This window comes from Thunnus albacares, chromosome 1 (assembly GCF_914725855.1).
Source record: "Thunnus albacares chromosome 1, fThuAlb1.1, whole genome shotgun sequence".
NCBI classification, from domain to species: Eukaryota; Metazoa; Chordata; class Actinopteri; order Scombriformes; family Scombridae; genus Thunnus; species Thunnus albacares.
Genome location: NC_058106.1, coordinates 14,136,689 through 14,158,643, shown reverse-complemented (window position 1 = coordinate 14,158,643; position 21,955 = coordinate 14,136,689). Strand labels below are relative to the sequence as shown.

Genomic DNA, 21,955 nt, shown 5'->3' with positions numbered 1-21,955 from the left:
ATGATGTTCCCTGTATGTGTTATAAGACGCAGGGGTCTTCATCACTCAGCCATCACTGAGTATACTGCTTCTAGTATTTTAGCTTTTCTCCATATGAAATAGACAAGTGCTATATTCCAAACTGACAGGTATTTCTATTTTCTATTCTGTCACCATCAGTCAAACCAAACTGACAGAAAACACTCTGATGACCATAACGTTAATCAATAGTATCTTTAAATCTTCCAAGAGATTCCCATATTTATACAGTAGGACTTTATTATTTCATAATAGAAATTGCTATTTCAAAATGCCTTTTTCAAACCTATTTATTTCACAATTTAATGCTAATTTTACATTATGAAACTTTATTGTATAATGTCACTTTTCATAATGACACTACTTATGTATTTTTAATTGACAAAACCAAGTTTATAACAAGGGTACAGAGAAAACAGGATAAAAGCTATACTTCCCAATTTTTAATGTTTTAGCCACAGCACCAACAATGTTAAAATAATTCACATAAATTAATGTCTTTCCATTAAATTTTATTTAAATCTGTTGACATGTTTTACAGATAACAAACAGACAAATTAACAAATAGGACTGAAAACATATCAGGTTACTATGGAAGAGGATTAAGACCACATGAAAAAATTATTAAAGTCAGAACTCAAATAAATTTTTCCCATGTGGCCCTAATCCTCTTCCATAGGTTACTTTCTAATGTCCGTTAAACAAGTCTCCTTGTGGAATAACACAGACACAACAAGCATATCTCCAAATGTGCATGAATGAAAACTAAGAATCCAATCAATCAGTAACAAAAGAATGGCACGTAACAAACAAACAAACACAGTAAACATTCACTTTTGTAGGAAATTAAGAAAAAAAACCTAAGGCACTTTTTATGACAGACAAAAAAAGGCATGGACGGGAACAACTTTTGCACATAAATTAAGATGATAACATCAAACTAAACACCATAAAAAAAACTAAAACTAACAATCACAAACAACAGTTCTTTGGTTTCTACTTGTGTGCCACAACTTTCACTGTAACTGCTGGGCATCAAGATGAAAATCCAGTCTGAAGGCAATCTGGGTCATGAACAGATACTGTAGATCTAACTGAAACTGCTTTATCATACCTCTATAAAAATATAATAAATAATCTGTGCAAGATTGAACAATGTCAATATCATTTTCAACACAAGTATGATGAGTGGTGTTTCTTTTCAGTATAGCACGTCAAGAACAAAACAAACAGACATAAAAAGGGTTTCACACTGAATAAGCCGGAAGAAAGACAATAACTCAAAGTATCCCTTTAAAAAAGGGTTTGCTGATACTACAAGTTGTGTGTTAATCTCCAGATGCACTGCTACGTTAACATCAGGTTTCCACCCGTCTTCAAGACTACATGGTTAAGTCATTGCTGCTACAGAGCCTTTCTTGTCACTGAAGAAGCTCCTAAGCAACATGACTTGACCGATGCCGATGACAAACAGCAGAACGGTTTCTCCAACTGACCAGTAGGTAACCCGCTCTAAGAGGTGCTCTGCCTTTGTGCGGTCTTGTGCCTCTCGTAGTCTGTACCACGTCTGGGATTCAGCCACCACCTTCAGGATCTCATGAATGGAGACGCAAGTCGACTCCAGCTGAAAGAAGAAAGATCAACGCAAGTTAATCGAGAGCAAAGTAATGGCTTGGGGCAAAAGTTACGGTGGAAGGTGGGTGTCTCTCTTTCTCTCTCTCTCTCACACACACACACACACACACACACACACACACACACACACACACGCACACCAGACTGACTTGTGCCCACAAAACTGCTTCTGAATTCACTTCAAGTTCCAAAACTTTTCCCAGCAAGTCTAGGATGTACACTACACACTACTCAGTATAGTATACCATAACCACATAAATATGGAGGTGGGCTGATTTGGGCAACCTGGTGGGAATGATGTCAAATTTGTTTTATTTTTTCATGAATTTATTTTTTTATTTATGAAAATGTTAACTATTTCTAACTTACGTTTTGTACAAAACTGAGATGGACTGGCCTTTCGAAAAGTGTTTCCTGACACATACAGATGTTGTGTGGTAGGAGAATACTAATAAGATTCAGCCATGTTTAAGACTGGTGCATCATTATGGCTGGGTATCAGTACTCAATACCTTTAAGGTATTGACCGAAATAAGCCAGTACTTTGTAGTATGGAAACGATACTCTAGTCCAGTCAAACGATACCTGCGTTTGATCCTTTTTGTATCCAGATCTAGAAAAAATAACTACTTGTATGATTTTGCTTGCAGCCAATCACTGCAAACGTTCTTTGATTTAATGCGACGTGTGATTGGCCCACTACCGCAGCAGCTACAACCCATATGGTCTGTGGTGGTGAAGTTGAGCGCGGTGTATTTGACAGAGTTGGTACTTCAGTGTGCCAAGATGTCACAAAAATAAATATTTTAATAATTTGAACACTTTTAAAATGCATTTGTGTAAAAATCACTTAGATGGGGAGGAGCGGCGGTATTGTATGCAACTGAATGCTTCCATTCACATGATGTGTATCAAATGAAGAAGAGAAAAAAAGGTATCGAATGAAGTACTCTACTGGTACTGACTCACTTTAACCCTCCTATTGTGTTCAGGTCAAATTTAAAGTTTAGATGTGTGAAACATACTAATTTTTTCTGATCAAAACAAGGCTTCATTACATTGTCTACAATGTTCTACTGAACATAATAAAACACATTTTGGTCATTTTTCTTTATCTTTTTTTTTAATGCCTATAAAAAAATCTGTTGTGTTATGGGCCAAATTTGACCCGGTAGTAATTATGGGTTGTTTATGCAGAGAAATACATAGACATTTTGCCAAATCATCATGAATAACAAAAATTACAACAAAACAAAAATAATAGTAATGAAATCCTATAAAAATATCATGTAGTGTAATAGTATATAAATAGTATAATAATATTATGTAATAATATTAAAATTATGTTTCATGCCAAGAAAGCGTATTGACTTGAATTCAGTTGTAGAGCGGCACACAGCAAATATGATCCCACGTACACATGCCCCACTCTCTCTTTCACTCACACCCCACAGACACACACGCACAGACACACACGCACACACACAGACACACACACACAGACACACACACACACACACACACTATGCCGGAAATGACACTTGTTGTGTGATTGACCAAATTAAATTTTGTTTTTGGAAATCAAATTGACTTTTCTCCTTTTTTCATAGGGAAGTATATGCAGTGAATTTTGACCCATAACACAACAGATGTTATAATAATTGCTCATTTTAACGTATAAGAAAATATAAACGAAGAAAATATAAAAAGTTATTTTGGGAGTTATTTTGTTTATCAGATCATCTCATGGTCTTATTTGCCTGTTATGTTCATCATAAGCTATAAAATAGATAAACTGTGCCTATTTTAAACTAAAGATTATTTGTACATTGTAAGTTAAATGTGGTCTAAGGTACAAAATATAATAAAATATCAAAGTAAGTATATATATTATGGTTACTGATGAATAATAAGTCATTTAGCAGATAAAACATTTTACTGGATGATAATTAGTGTTTTTTTCAGTGCTTGTTAATGAATTCAAACACGGGTCAAATTTGACCCACGAACACTAAAGGTGTGTAAACCCTTTTCTAACAATTAGGAGGGTTAAGGGTACTGGTATTAGTACTGGTATCACTTCAGGGGTACTGGTATTGTAATTTTTTAAATGATACCCAGCCCTATACATCATGTTGAGACTCTTTATCATGTTGAGACTCTGAGTCAGAATAAGTCTGGTTCCACCTTGTGGACTTAATAAAAAACTGTCCCTCTTCTGAAATAATGATGGAACATCAACAGTGTTTCTGGACTTGCTCGTCTCATCTCCTGATTAGTTAGTACAGTCAAGTAGACACATTATCATTAGATAATTTTTATAGTTGTTTACTATTTTGTAATCATCACAAATGTCTCTTTAACCAGTTTTATCTTGCATGTGAAAATATGTATAATGGTTTTGTTTATTTTCTGTTTGCCTGACTACAAGATGCCTTTTCAGACAAAACAGAATGAGCAGCAAGGCCACAGAGTTTTGAACGCCTTGTTCCTCATGTATAAGTTCCTCAGACGTACCTGAGTCAGTGCCGTGGTTCTGGTCATGCTCGGGAGGAGAGGTTCCTCGTCACCATGGCGGAACTCCAGATACACAATTTTGTGTGTAAACGTGGAGAATTCATTGCTAAAGCAGACCTTGTAGACTCCCTTCATAGCTGTAGTGTGAGAGAAGCTGTCGTACTGCTTCTTCTTCTCGTTATACAACACATTGTTTTGAGGATCTGTGACAAAACAGTCCACATCATAGTTCCCTCCTGAAATCACCTGAAAGAAAAGAAAATACAAAACACAGATTAAAAAAAAGCTGTGTGTGAATGACGTGAACAATGACACACCAAGATAGTAGAGTGCAGTTGTAACATATGTTTAGTTGTAACCATCAGTTTGTAACATGTTTGGGCTGTGTGGTGCTGAACTGACTGAAACTGGTTATGCAGCAAACCAGGTAACACTGGCTGAGATAACATTTACCAAACCATTGACTCCTCAAACTGAATCTGAGTTTCTAATGTTTACTGCAGTTAAATGAATTAATGGGGATGTCAGCTGACTTACCAAATGACCACCGAACTAAAAATGTAAAACATGTATTAACTTTAACTTTGCATGTTCCTCCTTTTTTTTTTAAAAAAAAAAAAAAGGAGACAGACACTACTTAAATAACAAATGACAGAGGGCAGCGTCCTGCAAACACACAGACTGAAGTGATGAAGCCTGCAGAGTAACTTACTTGGAAGTCAATGTCGAACTTCACGTCTTTCTCTAGTTCCTCGTAGAAACACTGTTTGTCATTGTCGGGGAGCTCAAATGTGAGCTCAGTCCCAAACACCACAAACACATGGAGCAGCAAACAGCTCAGTCCCAGGTAAAGCATGCTGAAGGCTGAAGCAAGTCTTCCTCAGCTTTGGTTGCAATGATGATAACAGTGTTGTAGCTCTGACGTGGCGCGAGCACGAAGAGCTTCCGGGGTACTTTTTTTGTTGTTGTTGTTGATAAAAATTAGCAAAGTGTTACCAAACGTCAAACATCATCATGCATGGCTCTCTAAAACTAATCTATAACATCTATAAGGATAATTTCTGACCAGTTAAGTCAGTTAAGTCATGAAGCGATAAGTTATTGCACCAACATCCATCTGCGCCCTCATTCTTTTTGAATAATACAAATGTCTAATACTATATAAATACGATATAAAATAAAAATAATAATTTAATATTAACATTCGTGTTGATTTGATTCAAACCTCCTGATTGCTGTAATCATAAGCCAATTAATAGTAACACATATTATTTTATGTGAAGTAATTCACCAGGACCGGTTGTGAACAGTGACTGTATATAAATATGGACGACGCGTCTCCACTTCCTACCGCCATCATGGATGTATGACTGCTATGTAAAAGTGAAAGATATATTTGGGTCATCTAATCTAGTGGGGAAAGAAATGTTTTGCCTTCTTCTATTTCGTGATGACGATTGCTCATGAGCGGAAGTAGGGGCGTGGTGTACGCCAGCAGGGTTTTATCCTCGGTTGTCATGGCAACTGATACAGTACATGATATAACAATTTTGCTTCTGTTAATAATGTAAATTTAATTTAGTCAGGTGAATTAATCTCTCACACAGATTTGGTAATCTAATGTAGGCCCCACTGACAGCACAGCAGTTTATCTGCAGCGTCCAAACGAACATACAGAAAGAGACAGAGATGGATTTCCTCATAAATGCTTTTGCTCCGATATTAAGTGAGTAGTTAGTCAGGAAAAAGACAGAAACTGACAGTTCTTCCATTAATTTATATGACTTGGGCCTATTTATCCTGTCAAACCTGTACTTTTAGATGCACTGTGTGTCTGTTTGTTGTTTGTTCGTTTGTTTGTTTAAGTTGCAGGTGCCATATCAAAAATCACGGACTATAAAAGCAATGCCTGTTTTGTTTTTAATTAATATCAGAAATACAAGCACACTCTATAAATATAAAACTGAAATTTAAGTGATGCAGTACTCATGCTGAACTGTCATGTACTTGACCATGTAACACAGATCATGTGGTATTCCTTTATGGATCACCTGGTTAGAGCCAGTTAATATAACTTCTTAAAACAAAATTATTTTGAGTTAATGAAAAAAATGAGCCAAAACAGTTCCCTATTTGTCACTCAGGTTTGCTCAGTTCATTAAATCAAAATCATCATACACATTTACAATATACAAATCACCATTTTTACACACTAATATGTTCAGTACTTAAAACTAGAAAACCATCAATAAAACATTCATTCACAATCTGTAAATCAAGATACTAACAACCACCGAAAGGAACATGTGGCATTTAAAAAAATATACAATCTCATTTTCACTATTTATAAACTACTGGAACTACAAGAAATTAATCAAGAAAATAAGGATTAAAAAAATGAATTTTCTTGAAAGCATTTTTACAACAAAAACAGCCACCGAAAGGCACATGTGGCATTAAAACAAATGTACAGGTTTATATGTCTTATTTACACAGTTTATATCATCATTCATATCATATCATATCATTTATGTGTCTGAAGGTCTTCCAGAGGGAGACAGAAGTTAGTAAGGTTATTCTGAAATATTTAAATATTTTTTTAAAAAAACTTTGTTTATTTTAACTTTGTTTATTTTATTAGCCTATGATCATTTTGTTCATCTCTAGATGTAACATATGCCTCTTGCATGTTACATTAAATAAATGAGTTGTGCTTTAAATGGTCACTATATCTAACAGCAAAATCTTTTAATATAGAATATAATTTTGTCAGTAATTTTACCTTTATTTAATAGTTGTAAGGTGTACATATTTGTGTTATTTTCATTATTTAATGCTGTTATCTTATATTTAATATTTAATACATGGCTACATAGTATCCAAGGTAATGATGCAGCTATAAAGCCCATCACCGGGGGAACAAGTTAGACCGGGCTTGTATCCCCCAGGTGAGTGTATGACTATTAAATGGAAACCTGTAAATAATAATGTATAGCTGACCTGAGATAGACTTTATTACTAATTATAATTATATTGACATTCAGAGTGATTATCTATGTGAACTGATTCATCTGTATCAATAGTGTGTTTGTGTAATCTGCAATACAGTGAGTTTTTGATCCTGGTCAAGGTTAGACAATCGACATCGCTAAATGTTGGTTTTACACTGTACAAAAAATAAGATCATGTGATAATAGTTTCAAAAAACATAATTTTAATAATCATTATTTTATATAAACATTATTTGACAGTAATTACAAGCAACTCTCCAGTATATTTACAGGCTTTTCCCATAAATGTATGGGGTTTACTTCATATAAACATTATTTTACAGTACTTGCAAGCAACTCCCCAACATATCTACAGACATTTCACATTAATGTATGGGGTTCTGAATGTACAAAAACCAGAAGGTGTATGTAAAAGTACCATTATATCAACTTCTTTTACACTGAATCATTACATACATTTTTCTACTGCCATTTTATCTGTGTTATCCTTAAAGTTTAAGAATTAATGAACCAATAAACAGCCATATTGAATCATAATGTGGGTCTGAAGCTGATCAACCAAATAAGAGCTCAAACAGAATACTTTACGAGAACTTTTTTTTTCTCATTCAGATTATTTCAACAGACATCAACAGAAGCAAAAACAGTGTTGTTCATTTTATCAGTACAATGTCTTACAAGTTGCATTATGGCAAAAGGGAAACTACAGCCAATTTAAAAATGAATACATATTATTCCCATGCTCTAAGATGGTTCAAAATGTTAGTGAACATGAACAAATCTCTCCCAAATCCAAATATCATTTTGCTAAAATTCAAATTTGTGATGTCATCTGATAATGTCTGGAGCTTTTCCAAAAACAATGAATTGAGAAAGATGTTATAGATGACACTGAGAACACTCAGGGGGATGTTCTGAGTATACGGTAGGGTTGGGCTGATGGGCAATGCCATCGTCCATCGCCAATGGCTGACGGTTATCAACCACTGAGCCTCTGCTATCATAACATTGTGTTTTAAAAGCCCCCCCATTGTCTGTCCATCTTTTGCGTGGATTAAATTACTCTTATTGGCTTTTTACTCACGAAGCTTTTATTGCACTTACAGTAACGCAATGACTGTAGTTGTCATCAACTCAAGTACTTCACGTGGTTCACTGTCTCTCCTCTGCTCCACTCAGAGGACACACACTCACACATGCAAGGATTGCTCAGCGCCACCTGTGGTGAAACAGACGAGAGGAGAGAAACTTAGCGCAACCATAAATGACAGCAAAATGCAGTAATTTATCCCACCTGTTATCTTTGTCCATTACGATGTTTCACTGTGGACATCGTCATATGCCAATTCTGTAGACATCTCCCAACCCTAGTATACAGGTACATTTTCTTTTTCAGATATGAAAGGTCACTATAGAATAAAGCTTACTTGGGTATTTAAATATTACTACAAAATTAGTTTCACATTCATTGTCTATGAAGCAGCCCCAGACTTTATTGTGGATGGCATCAGAAATTTGAGTCTCACGTCTCTGGTTTGTGGCTTTGGGAGGAACTAGTTCACGTTCACAAATATCAAATGGGAGTTACACATGTGCAAGTCACAAACAAGTCTCAAGTCTTAAACTTAAAGGCTCAAGCAAGTCCTAAGTCACTGTGTTTAGACTCAAGTAAGCCAAGTCAAGTCACTGCTAAACGTCAAGCAAGACAAGTCAATTAAGTCACAAATCAAGTCATCATGAAAGAAGCGCTTAAAACACTAGAGAAAGGGGTAAATTGGCAATCCATGTCATGAGAAAACGGCAACACAAAACAGTTCTATCTGATGATTACTTTCTTCTGCTGTGGATTGTGTAGACTAATACATCCATTCATTTAGAACACTGAAATTGTTCAAACGTCAAGCATCATCAAGGAAAAATATCATCTTGTTTGCCTGATCTTGAAGGATTGCATTTGTCACACAGTTGACTGGAGAGAAGGAGAGACCATTCTGCTGTGGTTGAGTTACATTGACTTTGAACTAGTGAGGGACTGCAAACAGAATAATGAAGCTCTGTCATGAAAAGCTGTCAATTCATAAGCTTTCTTGTCTAAATCAGAAACGGTCTGGTAATATTAAGCTCAACTCAAGCTCAGCGCAGGTATAGGAAAATGCTTTCAACAAGCTTTCAGCTCAATCCTGTCTTGCATCGTTTTCTAGGTCCTGGTAGACACTGTCTTTAAAGCCTGGGTTGCACACACTTCACTAGAAGTCACCCTATCATGTCTCAAAACGTTAACTGTTCATGCTCAATATCTACAATAATGCAAATAGGCAATTCAGCTAAATAAAAACTGTCAAGGCTTTTCGAGTCATCTGCCTCAAGTCAAAGTCAAGTCGAGTCTTATCAGTGTTAATAAAGCAAGTCGCAAGTCCTCAAATTTGAGACTTGTGTCCAATCATCAATCATGCGACTTGAGTCCCCTACCCCTGACAAATATTGACTGAACTTTCCTTGGCCATGGAAATAGGGGCTAAATTCAAAAACAGGAGCTAAAGTCCTTCCAGAAACAAACAAATAAGCTAATACATGATCAGTACTAACATACAAATGTGAATCTGCGTGCTAAAAATAGTCTCAAGTTCATATGGCAGATTGAAAGTCAACCATTTCCTCTCAGAATTCCAACGATGACTGCGATCCTCTGCAATGAGCCTCAGCAAGCCTTGTCCTGAGAATACAAAAATAGAAAATATGTATCACGCTCTTAGAAGTGCCTGCACACCAACAGGTGGCAACATTGTTGCCTGTATTTTTTTCAATGTACACACAATGTCAACTTTGCCTCTAAAGGATGCAGCTCTAAAGGAGTGCTGTTTGCCTCTTGAACAGAAATTGAGCATGATCAAACCTAGCCTCTTTTAGTGCAGGGACATTAAGGGTTTAAAAAGGTCTGAAATTAAGGTTGGGGCCAGATCAAGCTGTTCTTTAAATGTCATCAACAAAATCTTAAAACCATTTGTAAAACTGACTGGTATCCTCTGTTGGGATGCTTAATTTAGAGTGATGTAGTAGTCTCTACATTTGGAACCAGTTAAAACTCTGGTGCAGTATTTTGCACAAGCTTTAGGCAAGAGAGTGATTTTCAGTTTTTGACTTGCAATACAGCGACTGAATTATGCAGAATATACAGTTTAAAATAAAAAAAAAAAACAAATGTACACATTATATATAAAATAACATGATTAATCCCTATCATCAATACAGTGAAAATTCTCAAAATTACTGATCATCTAGCCTATCAGTGGAAACTAAAATCTTGGTGCAGATGGCCAAAATTAGTTTAACATAATTATGTATGGATCTCTTTATTGTGAATATGTAGTTAATTTACATAGCAGTCAAAGTATGTATATCCATGCTTCACTGACACGCAGGGTTGGGAGAAAACAGACTTGAAGCTTAAAAAGAACAGCAGGTTTATCTCCCATGCAGCATATGCACTAGGGCTGTCACTTTTTCCCAAAATAAAGTTCGAATGAATTCACAGTGCTATGAAATTCATTCAAATTATACAGAACATTAGCATTATGTAATTTATAGGCAAAAAATAGGAAGTTAGGCGAGGTTGTGTAGCTGCTGGTGCTCTGATTCTTTAGCCTCGCTTGGGTGAGAAGCTAACAGGTGACTCCATTTGTTGTTGTGGTAACGTTATTGTAAAGTAGTTGCTTCATACAAAGTCGGCAAACAGCCTTATCTTTATCGATAATTTTGCCATTGATAGAGTGAAATCCAAAATGCTTACACACAGTGCTTCTTAGGTGCGTTAGTGTTGACATGATCCGAGTTTCCTCCAGTTTTCATCGCACTCTCTCTACCTAGCCCTATGTCATGCAATAGTTCCAGCATGACAGTGCGGTTCAGCCACTGATCTATATAATGAGTGAGCTGGTGCACACACCTGGTAAACAGATAGTAGGCCTCGGTCATGCAGTGTAGCACCCAGAAGCAGTTCCTTAAGCTCCACTTGGCTTTCCCCTGGCTGAGAACGCCCTCCTGCGGGGTGGTGAGGCTGGGTATGACCATGAGGATGTTGAGGCCCGGAACCTTCCAATAACCAGGCAGGCCGTATGTGAAGGCTGTGTCTGGGAAAACCATGCCAGCAATGCAAAACAACTCAGGAAGAGGCTGGGGGATGCAAAGTTCAAATAGTAATTATCATGATTAAAATACTTATTTTATCAATAAATTGGAAATAAGGGGTGTGGTAATGTTGATATACTAACATTACATTAAAACATGCATATTTTGAGGTGTTCTATTATTTTCCAAGTGTATTACAACTGTATTTCTAACCCCAACTACTTGTTTCAGCTTTTGCCATCTGGTAAATGGTACCGCAGCCTCAAAGCCCTGACCAGCAGGCTCTGAGACAGTTTTTTCCACCAGACAACCAGGCTTATGAAAAATGAACACTAATTGCCTGTCTGCACATTACACACACACTCACACAGCAGTTTACACACACTAACATCACACTATACATATCACTACCACACTGTAAGTCTTACTGCATTGTGTTTGTTTTTTAAATGCTATATTGCTGTTACAGTGCTGCTATATTGCTATTTGATTTTTATTATTGCTAGTTGCTGCTGCTGCAAAGTCAAGGAACACACACACCAACACTAACTTAGCTGGTAGGCAGCAGGTTACTGGTAATGTATTTACTAGCAGTAAATTGGAGCAGCTGGGCGGTCTAATGTTTCTTTAATTTATAGTAACTTATCAAGCTAACTGACTAAACTTATTAACACTAGCATACTAGTTTACACTCAAAGTCTTTCTCAGGTCACAACTTCCCACAGTCTTTAATTTAATGTTTACAGGACAGAATATGAGCTTAAATATGTAAATGGTCAACTGACAAATCTAACGTATTTAACGTTACTATGACTGATGTGAGATTCTGATTCAAGGCTAACCTTAATAGCTTCATTAGGACTGGCATAACATTATGTTATCTGACGCCATACAGACTTGCTTAGTGCATGCAAAAAGCAAATGCTAACGTTAGCACTGCTGACTCCACATACATTTTAAAATTCTGACAATTATGCAACGTCAACGCTTTAGTTATGTAAAGTTGTTATTAACTTAGCATTTCTATCTTACTTTCCTTTTCTGCTGCCCTTGAGGTTAGCTCAACTCATGACAAGTTCAGTTCATATCTCTTTTTGTATGAGACTTCACATGAGGAATAACAAAATGATTAAGTTACTTTACCTTTAGTGAAAGCTGAATGTGAATCATCATCCTCAAATCAACAGGCTTGGCAAATGACTTGCGTGACTTCATTTAGAGAAATTGTCTCTCTGTAGTCTCTGCGCTTCAGACAGAGGTCAACAAAGTGCGCGTAAATTCAAACAATTGAATGTTGCGCAGTCATTGGATGAATCACGCCGGCGGACCCGCCCCCAGAACTCAAACAATATCATTGGTCGAGAGAATCTCTCCGCAGCGTGATTCGTCCAATGATTGTACAACATTCATTTGAATCTGCGCGCACTTTCTTGATCTGTCTGAAGCACAGAGACTATAGAGACATTTTCTATGTTTAAATTCATGTTTTTTTTTCAACTATTTTAAGGTCTTACATCCATGTCTTACATCACTTCACCCCCATATTACCCACATTATCAAAGCTCAAGCCTTGCTTGAACTGAGTCCTAGCATCAAATCCGAGGCTTTCATACATCTATCACCTATTGCTAAAAAAAACATTTTTTTAATCTGATGTCGGTGGTAACATTCTTGTGCTGGTTAGATGAATGTATAGACTTCCACTGACTGATTGGCTAGCTTCCAGTTAGTTCGTTAGTATGTTTGGACCAAATGGATCAAATTCTGACGGTGAAATAACTCATTTTGCGGGGGTTGCGTGATGCTCAAAAAAATGTATCCACTGTTTTACAGCCACAACAGTAGCAAGGGCTTTAACTGTATGAATACATGATATTTTTGAAGGTATATCAACTGTGTACAATCTGTAACAATTATTGCATTGATTGATCCAACTATACTTAGAAGAGCCACTCCGCATTGCCCGCTGAAATGCGGAGTGGCTGAGGCCATGCAGTGAGGGTTCATGTTCAGGCTAGTTGAAAGGGTCCTACAGTACTGAAAAAGGCATGGTTGGTCCTACCTGTCTCAGTACCGCTGTTAACCCCTCTTCATATAACTGCTAAGCTAAATACAAGTCCTACTCTACCGCTAGGAGTTGGCAGACCACTATACCAACATCTGTGATTTATTCATGTCTACATAATTACAAACAGGCAAGGGACATAATTGTCAATGTCAATCATTAAGAGATCTTTCAGTCTCAACAACCAGGATGGAACATAGGATACAACAAACACACATTTTATGACCATATGATTTTATTGCTTGTAATTACTTTCAAATAATGTTTATATAAAGTAATGATTATTAAAATTATGTTTTCGTAAGCCATTTTCACATGATCCTATTTTTTGTACAGTATAAAACCAATATTTACCAGGAATTTACTGTAAATAGATGAAATACAATTAAAGCCTAAAACTCTCAAGACACCATTAAAAGGTGTTAAAGGAGGGTAATTTGAATATAATTTTACATAATTTTTTTGTGTTTTCCATCCAGAAATCTGTGCTTTGATGTGACATTCTCAAGGATAAATTGGATAATTCTATGAATTTACAAAAGAATACTGTATAAAACAAGCCTTCATTTAAATCAAGTAATTTTAAGGTATTTCTTCAATGTTTTTCTTTTTTTGTGCAGATTTATACATTTGTTTAACATTCTAGCAATATTTTATAATGAATTTTTATTTTTATTTTACAATAGTTGGACTGTAAAAATGCAGATAATGTCTACAGTAAATATCTGTATTTTTTTTTTAATTCTCTGTAGAATAACGAAAGGATTTTTTACTGTTATTTGACGCTAACTGTTTGGCAACTTTTGCTGCCAGACTTTTTATTGTTTTTTTTACTATTTTTTTTTTTTAACATTTTTTTACATTAAATTTAAAGTTTTGCTGTAAAAAAACTGAAAGTTGCCTTAACTTTACATTCAGTAATAGGAACCCTAACATTCAAGACCATTAAGTAATTGAATAATCCTGTTAAAAAAAACTATAGTATTCCATTATTTTAATTTACAGATTACAGCCTTTATTTTATGGTGAATATTTTTAATAAAAATAATTTACTGTGTTTTTATGGCATTTACACTTAATGTAGAAAAAAAAAGTAAAATAATGCAGTAAATTTCTTTGAAATAACTTTTTTTTTTTACAGTGTAGTCATAGATTTTGCACATGAATATACAAAGATACTGCTATTAGTGTATGTACTGTACATATACACAGACAGTCAGTCTTGCATTTGCTGGCTGTGGCTCAGGAGGCAGAGCGGGATGTCCACTAATCAGAAGATCCCGAGCTCCTCCAGTCCGCATGTCGAAGTGTCCTTGGGCAAGATACTGAACCCCAAATTACTCCCAATGGCTGCACCAACGGTGTGTGTGAATGTGCTTAAATCCTGATAAGCACCTTGCATGGCAGCCTTTGCCATCAGCTTATGAATGTGTGTGTGAATGTTGACATGTACTGTAAAGCACTTTGAGTGGTCAGAAGACTAGAAAGGTGTTATATAAATGCAGCTCATCTACCATTTACTAGTTGTTGGTGATGGCTTGTGTGTCCTGACCGACACAGTAGTAGAACTTCCCTTTGAACAGCTCAGTGTTTGTGTGAGATAAATAACATTGTTCATGAAACTTTCATGCCAATAAGAGACTAAAAGACCAATCTTATGAGCATGATAACATATTCAATTATGCAACATGGAAATAGGGCCTTCTTTAATGCATGTAAACAGCTTGATTGAACTTATTCCATAATCAATGAAAGGCCAATCAGTAGAGTGACATGTGTGAAAGTGCAGCGTATGACTCCCCGCTGCACACAGTTAGGCCAAGCTGACACTTAATCTCAGCTGCAGCAGTATGTTATTTGTTGATCTGGAGCTACAGCCTTCATCACATTCTCCTCAGCTTGAAATGCCTGTCCTCTCTTATTAAGCAGAGAACTGGTTGTCCATTAGCCTAAAAGGAATATTTATTCTTTTTTCTCACAATAATGATTTGACACAGGGGAGACGGCTCTGGCAGGCATTGATCCTTAGCCAGCAGGGGCATGATGTTCCCTGTATGTGTTATAAGAAGCAGGGGTCTTCATCACTCAGCCATCACTGCTTCTGGTATTTTAGCTTTTCTCCACATGAAATAGAGATAAGTGCTATATTTCAAACTGACAGGTATTTCTATTTTATCTGTCACCATCAGTCAAACCAAACTGACAGAAAACACTCTGATGACCATAATGTTAATCAATAGTATTGTTAAATCATCCAGGAGATTCACATTTTTATATTTGAAAAGAAATTTTGAAATGGGATTTATTGGATTTATTTATACACATGTCCATTTCAAAGTTAAAAAAAAACAAACAGTTATAAATATAAATTATCAGTTGAAATCCATTAATGATCAGAAATTTTGGGTTGTCAGCTTGTGAAAAATCCAACTGGCTTGTGTTCCTGACTATTTGGTGATAATGTAATAAAGGGTTTTAATCATATGCAGCCCTTTTCCAGACCAACCAGTCAATAGGATGCCTCATGATGATGATGATAATGATGATGATGATGGTGATGATGATAATTAAAATAATGCATGTTTATTAAAATCAATGAAAACAGTATTACTGTTGTATTGTGCTGATTCAAAAGTCTGAATGCACAGGAGTTTATCTTTATTATTATTATTATTATAAATTAGGAGGTTATTAGCGGTTAAGTGTTAATTGTTCGCTGTAATACTTGGAAATAAGGGGTGTGGTGGAAGAAGTGTTTGGGGTCTGCTGCAGCACAGAGGCAGAGATGAAATGTTTTGGAATGACTGCAGTGTAGCCTTGGTCAGAGTAAGGTTATCTCATACCTTACTAGTTACAGAGGATGCTAAGCTATCTCCTGACGTACACGTGATCAAGGGTGTGAATGAAAAGAGTAAAACTGGCATTCATTTTGCTTGCAATGTCTGTCTGTGTGCATGTTATCTTTCTATGCTTTTTCTTTTTAGCCATGCTAATGCCACATACCGTAGCTCTATGGATGAAAATGTCGACCTGATGGTCGGACAGTTGGTTGGTCCACCATTTTGTTCCAGACAGAAATATCTCAACAACCATAGAATTAATTTCCACAAAATTTTGTACAGATATTCATGGTTGAGGATGAATCCTACTGACTGATTTTGGTGATCCCCTGACTTTTCCTCTAGTGCCACTATGAGGTTGACCATTTGTGGTTTTGAGTGAAATGCATTGACAACTATTTGATGGATTATGATATTTTTACATTCATGCAGTGCTTGAAGTGGAAAAAAAGTGCCAGTCCTACCCTTATTCACATGTTGGCGTGTGTATCGGCAGGTATCAGCAAATCATTAAGAATGATTTCTACATTGAATAAAAGATACAAGGAGATATTGCTGGTGTTCACAACATACATGTATTTAATCAAGGAGACAACCATTTCAATTATTAGAGTAAAAATAGTTGACTATGTACACTAACTTTGGTGTGTGGTGCAATGAAGTCATCAGGCCTGCAATGGAAAACTCTGCTGGGGGATAATGAAAACATGGTGACTCCACATCTAGCAGAGGAGGCATGTGATAGTGTCAAGCTGGTGCTCCATGTTTCCTATGGACACACACAACAGAGACAGACATGGATAGAAGAGGGAGTTAGACAGAAAGAAAATTAAAGAGTAGTTAGCTACTGTATGCAGGTGGCAATGAATTCAGTCAAGAGATATACTGCTGTGTTAGATTAACTCAACTGGCTATTCTAAAGAAACAATAGACAATTAGGTTGTATTATCTGATTGGAGGTCAGCCTCATACAGTGCCCCCTGGGTAATGCAGTTTATTTAGGGCCATTATGAATCACCCAGAGAACCTGAAATGGAGAGGGCAGAAAAGGGTACCTGTAGCTTGTGAGAAGAGCCAATGTGCAAGAAAAAGTCACGGTACACCGAAGAGTAAAATGTACAAGTGCTGGTACTGCATACCAGTGAGAACATTCATGTGTGTACTAAGCTTTTATCCCCTGGCTTTTCATGTGGCGGCAGGTCAAAATTTCAAATCATCTAACTCTTTGGTTTATGACTAAATACCTGCAAAGCTTCTTACATGAGTTTATACTAATGGTGATGGTGGCTGAATGAAGACTAAGTCTACTTAGTTTATGTTTTCACTGAAAAACTTCATCTTCAACCAGACTTTCTGCCCTCCTCAAATTTGTTTTTTTGTTTGTTTGTTTGTTTTTGTTTACTTTAAATTGAACAGTATAGTTTTCATACCTTATCATATTGTGTTGGAGTCTTGTTAATTTCATGTTCCTTGGCCTTGTTCATACAATTCAAGCAAAAAACTTTTGTAACAACCAAAAAAAATCTCCTGTTAGTCTCATTAGCATCATTTGGTAAATAATTAGGCAAGCAGAGGAACAGTGAATGATGTGTTCATTATTGCATTATGTTAATTTTCTTCTTCTTTATAGAATTAATTTTAGACACTTTGTAGTTACACTCAGAGGGAATCAGCATAAATGAATCTTTCACCACGGCTCCCAAAGATTTCAGCTGGATAAATGTGTATGTGTCTGTGTGTGTTATAAAAATTATGATTGCACTGTGTATGTGTTACTATTTTATTTAGATTGTGATGAATTGTTCCTGTTTTGTACTGCAACTCTGCAACATCAGCAGACTTATCAGCTAAGGTTAAAGGAAGTTCAGCATTATATTTGTAAAGAGGAAGATGTAGGAATCAAAATTCGTTGGAGACAGGGTGAGACATGTCATCTGGGGGACAGTTGGGCAAGATGGCTCCTTGACAGGAGAACTGAAAGCAGACATGACGTTATCTGTAGTCTGTATTTTGATAGATTAAGAAAAGAACTGTAACGTCCACTTAAGGTGTATAAAACCCTATTATATGCGTTCCACTGGGAGCCTTTTTCTTTGTAATCTGATCCTGCATGTTGCATTGTGAAACGTTCCTTCTTGTACAAGAAAATAAATACTGTTAAATTTGATATTTCGGCTCTGGTCTCTATTGTTTAATGGTCATTAAGAAGAAATTTTTTTAATAGTGTGTGTGTGGTTCAGCAATCTATATGGATTCATGTTCTGAATGTGACCATCATCATTTTTAGAACACAGATTTGCAGATAAATAGATATTAATGCATAGATCATGTTGTGACTACTTAAATCTGAAATATTGCACACTCACATGCATTCTGAGCAATGTGACAGTCATACAGTTAGAGGGTGCTTTGACAGCTATGGTGAGATTGCAGTGACACATTTAAAGCAATAAGCCCAAGCCATAGTTGCAGCAGTCACATACTCGGGTCAACAGGCAAGGCAGCTGCTGTGTTTATCTCAAGGCTTAGCTGCATGGAGCGTCAGGGGCGAGCCAGAAAGTCTCCATGTACACTTGAAATTTGTCACCATATGGTTAGTTGTAGCTTCTCAACCTATCTCTGCCATGCAGTGACAGCTAGGGAGATCGTATAAATCCACCGAAGATGAAATATTCTTTACTAATTCAGATAAAGATGCAGGGAAATAGAAAAAGAGGCACAAAGCAGCACTACTGTCCGCTCTGTTCATATATTTACGTCACTGTGCAGTTCAACTGTTTAATATATGTGTGTGTGTGTGTGTGTGTGTGTGTGTGTGTGTGTGTGTGTGTGTTTGAGCTGTACATGACATGACATGACATGGTTGACATGGTTGACATGGTTACTGTGGAAACATGTTAACATTTAGCCCACTACTTCCTGCTTGACTGAACCATATGTACTATATATCCTGACCCAAATGACCTCTTTTAACAAAACCTTGCAGCACTGTCAAAAATTATCTGCACTTGAGCTAATTGTCCATCTGTCTTTGAGTGCTGGTAATGTTTTTCCAGGTGCAAAACTGTGAGCTGCCCATGGAAAAGGCAGTCATATGAAACTGATGAATTTGAAATAGAGCATCTGATTACATCTTGGACAAGCAAGCAAACTGGCTATTAGCTAATTGGTGCTGAGGACTTTTGTGATATTACAGGGTAAATCACCATTAGAAACATGAACACATGTATCTTCCACATCACCCTGAATGTGTGATTTGCATGAGTCATATATTTGTACGGCTACTCAAGCAAAGCTGAAGGGATAAAGGGCAGAAAATGGGGTGTTCATTGAGACATCATGAGCAGTGACAAGACAGTACAGCATGAAAAACAAGTCACAGAGATATAAAAATACTCAACACTGCAGATTATGTTATGACAGTGATTCATATACAGTAATATCATCATCATGTGCCTCAAGGGTCTCTGTGACACATAAAAAAAGATAATTCAGAGATTCAATTGTTATTCATTTTTTACTGGATAATTGGTTTGTTCTATCAGGAAGGAAGACACATCTTATTTTTAAATCTTATAATTTCAATATAGGATTTCAAATATATTGGAGAAAAATTATAATTGATTGATATGTCATTGATAGTTTAATTGGATGATTTGTGAAACATTTGTATTTAGGACAAACCACTGGATCAGACTGTTAGGCCACCATCACCATGGGACATTAGCTCCTATTGTTCCTTTAGCAGGTAAGGACAGATACAAGAAATCAATCACAGACCTGAGGTCCTTTGTGAGACTGAAGCCAGTTCCAGTGGATGGTTAAAGGTGAGTGACTGGAACATGGATGTAAGTGAATGTTGTGTTGTGACCTGGAACACACTGTTGGGCCCATATACACTAAAGATGGATGTAGCAAGGTGTGATGTCACCTGTTGGTTTGCATTGGAGCCGGTTTGAAGCCCAGAGTTTCTGCTTACGGTTGGCACCATCTCTTCTGTTTGGAGTCGAGACCCTCCAAAGAGGGAGTGCGCTCTGGAAACATGCCCCACTACCTCGGACCGAAGCGAATGCTAGCTTACTGGGAACACCAAAGGCTGCACACTTGGGAAAACAGTAGCCACTTTGACTAAATTGTGCTAATAGGGCAGGTATAGTAATCAAGTTGCATTATACTTACCAAAATATTGAGACAATAGACCGACTCAACGGGAGTCCTGGGGTCGGGAGAGTGGCAGGTGAGCCAACTGTCACTGAGTCAATCAACGACTGCACGGCAGACACCAAAGCTACTATACATCTTCAAATCTTATTATATTTATATAATATTTACTTATAGGGCCTGAATTAGGCAATTGAGACCATTTTAAATTGACTCAGTATTTCTAAAGAGAAGTTGACACTATTTCAATGGGAGTCAGTTGGAGCCAGCATCTTGTGGTCTTCGGTGGCATTGCACTTTAAGGTTCTTCCGCACTGGCTTCAGCCACAAGCCGAGGTAGTTGCTGTTTGGCCCATACCTGTGGGATCTAATGATTGGTCAAAACATAGTTTAACGTTACCGGGCCTCTATAGTAATGCTTACTTTTAGCCTTTGGCACATTTCACCATGACAGCAACCCTGATATGTCAACACCATCTGCTATAACACATTAGCAAAACAGAATGCTTTAGAAAACTTCAAATATTTTTTTTCTAGAAAGCAACTGCAGGAAATATTTGAACCTGAACTAATAGATTTTATTTATTGAATGTATTGATTTATTTAGTTTTTTGGTCACTTTGGGGGCAGCTCAACAGGCTGTCAAGACAACATCACTGTATAAAAGTTGATGGCAGACAGTTTGTTACAGATTCAGCACATATGGAGCAACATTCAAAATTACTTGTTTTTGCTCTTAAGGGAAATATCTGGATTTTTTGCAGCTCAATGCTCCACTGTGTCCTCATTAGCAAGTTGCTAACTTAGTATGACTTTTGTTTGGTGGGATTTTAGAGCTTTGTTTTTTGAAAACAGATGCCTACTGCTATTGAAAACTATGCTGATGAGAGCAGTGACAGTTAACAAAAACAGTATTGCAGCGATAAAACCGAAACAATGACAAACAAAATTTACAAAATTTTAAAATTTATTCTACAACGTAATTATGAATGTAAAAACGAACTGGGTATTAACATGAATCTATTACCATTCACTCAATACATTAATTGAGACCAACAGAAATATTGCTGAAACTGAACGATATTGTTGTTCAAATCTTACCTATAAATAGTCAAACATGAGTCACTTAAAGTGATGAGAGGTTACTCAGTTCACTGATCATACAGTAGCCATGGCAACAAAATTTCATATGTTGGGTTCCAATGAAAGAATCTCTAGAGATATACATAAGAGTATATGCTATATGCTACCTGTTGTTGGGGCTTTAAACTTTATTGAAAAAAATGATTTAAAATATTATTTTATTAAAAAATAACAAATTTATACAACAGGACATATTTTTTTGCTGACACAGCTGCTTTTATATTATTATATATTTATACACTTTGTCATGATTTGTTCAGCTGGTCAGAAGGTCTTTGATAGGTCAGAGTACATTTTCTGGTGCTATTTACTTTGGGTTTGTGTAATTCAGTGGCGCATAGTAACAGGAAAGGTGTATGGCTTTATACGGTGTGTGTGCACTGCTTTAGTACTCTACATCCACCTGATGGCATCTCGTGTCTGCAATGCTCCCCTGCTCA

At 36.5% G+C, this 21,955-nt stretch overlaps 1 protein-coding gene across 1 annotated transcript; it reads right to left on the bottom strand.

Moving 5' to 3' along the window:
• Nucleotides 1–446: 446 nt before the first annotated feature.
• On the bottom strand, nucleotides 447–5,127 carry LOC122973162 (transmembrane emp24 domain-containing protein 3-like). Its single transcript, XM_044340522.1, has 3 exons — nucleotides 4,883–5,127; nucleotides 4,171–4,416; nucleotides 447–1,642 (listed from the first exon to the last, which is right to left on the bottom strand). Exons 1-3 carry the CDS (start codon nucleotides 5,024–5,026, stop codon nucleotides 1,409–1,411), a joined length of 624 nt encoding a protein of 207 aa, XP_044196457.1. The 5' UTR covers nucleotides 5,027–5,127; the 3' UTR covers nucleotides 447–1,408.
• Nucleotides 5,128–21,955: the final 16,828 nt, after the last annotated feature.